At 41.1% G+C, this 4,131-nt stretch overlaps 1 protein-coding gene across 1 annotated transcript in view; it reads left to right on the forward strand.

The window, feature by feature from the left end:
* The window catches only part of SMARCA1 (SNF2 related chromatin remodeling ATPase 1), a 76,829-nt gene extending 73,040 nt beyond the window's left edge, over positions 1-3,789 (forward strand). Inside the window, exons 23-24 of the mRNA XM_032788226.2 lie at positions 1,587-1,697; positions 3,097-3,789. Of these exons, the coding sequence (XP_032644117.1) occupies positions 1,587-1,697; positions 3,097-3,168 (183 nt within the window). The 3' untranslated portion in view covers positions 3,169-3,789. The remainder of the gene's footprint in view (positions 1-1,586; positions 1,698-3,096) is intronic.
* The last annotated feature ends 342 nt before the right edge of the window (positions 3,790-4,131 follow it).

Consider the following 4,131-nt stretch of genomic DNA (forward strand, 5'->3'; position numbering starts at 1 on the left):
GAACAGCTACCCACAGTGCACCGCTCCTGAAATCGATGGTAGCTTTGGACCATGGACGCAAACAATCGATTTCGTGATCCCACTGTGGACGCGCTAAACCGATTTTATTAGATCTGTTTTGTAATATCGGTTTAAGCTAATTCGAAATAATCGTGCAGTGTAGACGTACCCTCAGTGTGTGCTCTCTGGGTTTACTGTTGCAGCATCTCAAATCTTCACGAGTGCTGTAGATCTGTCTGGGAGCGTAGTTCAGTACTGGAGAAGGCTATGTGCATTGTTTACAGAAAGCTTTAGAAAATTTACAGTAACAATCAGAATGTTCTTTGACATACAGGAAACTAAGTCAGATAAATCTTTAGCTATTTGGCTTAATTGCTACTTTTACTAAATTTAGTACATTGGTCCTAGTATAGTGAATCTTTGCTTTTTCTCTCCACTTTCACACTAAAACCAAAACTTGGCTCTGCAGGAGAACCTAGCTTTCCATTCCAGGGAATGTCAGAAAATCTCTGGTGTTAGTCATCTTCTCTTCCTCTAGGAAGTTTCATTAGCAGGTCACAATTTGACCTTGTAACCCCAGTATCTTTTGTATGCTGAACCCTCATGAACCAGATGTTTGCGCAGGTCAAGGGGCCAAAGAGAAATTAACACTTTGATCTGTAAAATGGGGATAATCTTGCTTTTCTCCATGCATTGGCTATTTAGACTGTAATCTCTTGCCACAACAGCCCGCTCCTTACTTCACTTAACAAGCTGGCTTTCCTGTCTTTTACCGTATCACCTCACCTTCAAAAACCTACATACATAATTCCCTCATTCCTGCATCTTTCAGCTCATGTCATGTTTTTCATAGGAAGCAAGACACTATTCCAAACTTACCTTGGAAGCCTCCAATCAAATCTTCCATCTTATCCCTCCTTGGAACCATTTCTATTATGAAGCCTTCATTCCTTTCTCCTCTTACCAGAAATCTCTTTGCTGTTATAAATGACGTCTTGTTTCTTGTCTCCTATTTACCTTCTCTGTTTTAAACTGTAAGCCCTTAAGAGCAGGGGACATGGTGTCATATAAACTTACTACATAAACTTTTCAATAATAATAAATACTCATGCTCAGATATTCTACCACTGTTTAATGTCAGTTAATTTTTTTCATTTCATAATCCTTGTGCTAATGCTTACAGATCATCGTACTGCTGATATGGGAACATAGAGCAAGAAATGGCCAAATTCATGTATGTGAGACGCATAGGGACACATTAGTACTTTGGTATCTATAGAAATACTGTTCAGATCACAACCATGACCAGCACGTTCTGCTGTATCAAGATGCTTTTAAATAAACAATAAATGGCCAGGTTATCAAAACTTAAATGAAATGGCCAGATATTCAAGAATGCTCAGGACCCAGTAACTCCCATAATTTTTGATGGAACCTGAGCACTTTGGATAATCTAGTTCATATTGTTGGAATAGAGGACCTTTTGAAAATGTCTCGGGATGTTCTGAAATCCTTAGTGACTTTCAGTGTATATAGTGATGGAGTCTCTGCTGCGGAATTTAATGTTTGATTATTACCCTTCTTAGGAATTCCAAAGACGCTGCAATACTCTCATATCATTGATAGAAAAAGAAAATATGGAAATTGAGGAAAAAGAGAGAGCTGAAAAGAAGAAAAGGGGAACAAAAGTTCCAGCGGTAAATTTATCAGGATTTACTTACCTCTTAATGGGGCATGAGTCAACATTTATTGATTTGTCTAGTTAAAATGAAGTGCAAAGAAAGTTAATTGTAACCGCTGATTTCTTCAAAAAAAAAACTTTTAGTTTGCTGAGAGAGAGATTATGTAGATATCATAGGTGTCCATCTGTGCCTCCCTGGAGATGTGGGTAATAACTCCTGAAGATCAGAACTCTTTGATTCCCTTTAAAGGTTTTCCACATAGGTAGCATAGAGATACCTGTCTTCTGAGCATGATGGATTCTTGAGAAAATATCCCCCCTCCCAGTATCCCAACAAGATGTAAGTAGATAGTGTTACATAAACTTGAACCTCACATTGTTATCCGGCCTCTAAAACAGTGTTTTTCAAACTTTGGGTCGCGACCCAGTCCTCGGTCGCAGCATGTCAGGCACTGGGTTGCTCTGGTCAGCACCACCGACCGGGATGTTAAAAGTCCATCCTCGGTACTGAGCAGCCAAGGCAGGCTAGTGCCTACCTGTTTCAACAGCGCGCTGCGGCCCGGAAGCAGCCAGCAGGGGGGCCATGGGGCTCGATGTGCTGCCCCCGCCCTGAGCACCAACTCCACACTCCCACGGGGGAGGGGAGGCGGTGCCTGTGGGCAAGAGTCATGCAAAGCCGCTTGCGTGCCTCTGCCAAGGAACCCGACCTGCCGCTGGCCATTTCCGGGGCGCAGCGCGGTCCACGGTGCCAGGACAGGCGGGAAGTCTGCCTCTGCACCGCTGACCGGGAGCAGCCAGAGGCAAATCTGTGCCTCAACCCCATACCCCAATCCCTTGCCCCAGCCCTCAGCTCCCCCTCCCCCCAAAACCTGGAATCCCTTCCTGCACTCCAAGCCCCTCACCCCCAGCCCAGAGCACCTCATTCCTCACCCCACCCCCTTCCACACCCCAAACCCTTCATCGTCACTCTGTTGGGTCATGGACATCAACAGTTTTCTTTAGCTGGGTCCCCAGAAAAAATGTTTGAAACCACTGCTCTAAAATACTAGTTTCTGGAGGAAGATACTTGATAAGTAATGAATTAAATAGTTCTTCAGATGAATTAAATAGAACAAGCAAAGCCACATACACAAACCAGGGCCCTAATCCTGCTACCTTAATACTGAACCAATAAAACTCTTGTGGAATAAGGTACTGCTGATCATGAAAAAGTGTGGCAGAATCAGGTCCTTGTGCTTATTTTAACTTTACCTTTTTTTCAGGGGGTTCTCTTTTGCCTTATGTTGTGCACTATGAATATGAACTGTTAAAATATACATTGAATAGTAAATTAGAACGTCTGTCTTCAGATTGAATAGTCATGTCATTCATATTTTTCAGCATTTGAAAAACTGTTTTTGTTTTTGTTTGTTTAGTCACAGAAGAGAAAAGCAGATTCAGCAACAGAGAGCTCTGGGAAGAAGGATGCTAAGAAAGTGAAATCGTAAAGTGGAGAAACTGAATGCTAAATATAAAACTGCCACTTTTTCTTTCTATCTACAAATGTTAATTGCCAGCTTCTGTGTTCATGGTACTCTCAGAAAAATCTCATGGTTTAATTTTTGCAAATTTTGTATATTATACAATGCTTTTCTTTACTTAAAATGTGTAGCTTTATATTTTATGCATTCCAGTACGTTAGTGCTGTGGTTTTCAGCCTGTGGTCCGCAGCCCCTTGGGATCTCCAGACTAAGGGGTCTTTGAAAGGTTGTCGTTACCATAGAACAGTGGTTTTCAACCTGTGGTCCACGGACCTTGGGGAGTACACAGACTATGTCTAAGATTTCCAAAGGGGTCCGCACCTCCATTCGAAATTTTTTAGGGGTCCGCAAATGAAAAACAGTTGAAAACCACTGCTTTAGTGTATCGTATTTTGTGAATTACATGTCTTCAGCAAAATTCACTCAGTCCTTGTTCTTTGAAGCTCGTGCTGAGCTTTTAGCTTTTATATGTTTTATATGCTGCTGCTTTAAAAGAAAACCTAGATTCTATAGCTGTATTGTTGTTTCATACTTTAAATTTATATGGCTGTGGGAAATTAAAGTGATTTGAGGAGAAATATACTCCTACCCTTTTTGTTTGTTTGTTTTGTGTTGTGTATCTGCTCTGTAGTATGTGAACATCATTGTAACAACTGGTCAGACAGATACTCATTTCTAGAGTATTAGGATAGGATCAAGATATGGAGCAGGAAAAATGATAAAAACTAGCATCTGTGCTTGCTGTTAACAATATATTTAAATTGTCTGAAATATTTAGGAGGGAAGACATGGCAGAAAATTATCTGTAAAAAAAATATTTTTCTGTGTGCTCAGGCTCTGATTCAGCAAGGTACTTTAGAGCATGCATAACTTTAAGCATGTGAGTAATCCCACAGATTCCTGTGGGACTACAGGCATGCTTATGTGTGT

This window comes from Chelonoidis abingdonii, chromosome 8 (genome assembly GCF_003597395.2).
Source record: "Chelonoidis abingdonii isolate Lonesome George chromosome 8, CheloAbing_2.0, whole genome shotgun sequence".
Lineage (NCBI taxonomy): Eukaryota > Metazoa > Chordata > Testudines > Testudinidae > Chelonoidis > Chelonoidis abingdonii.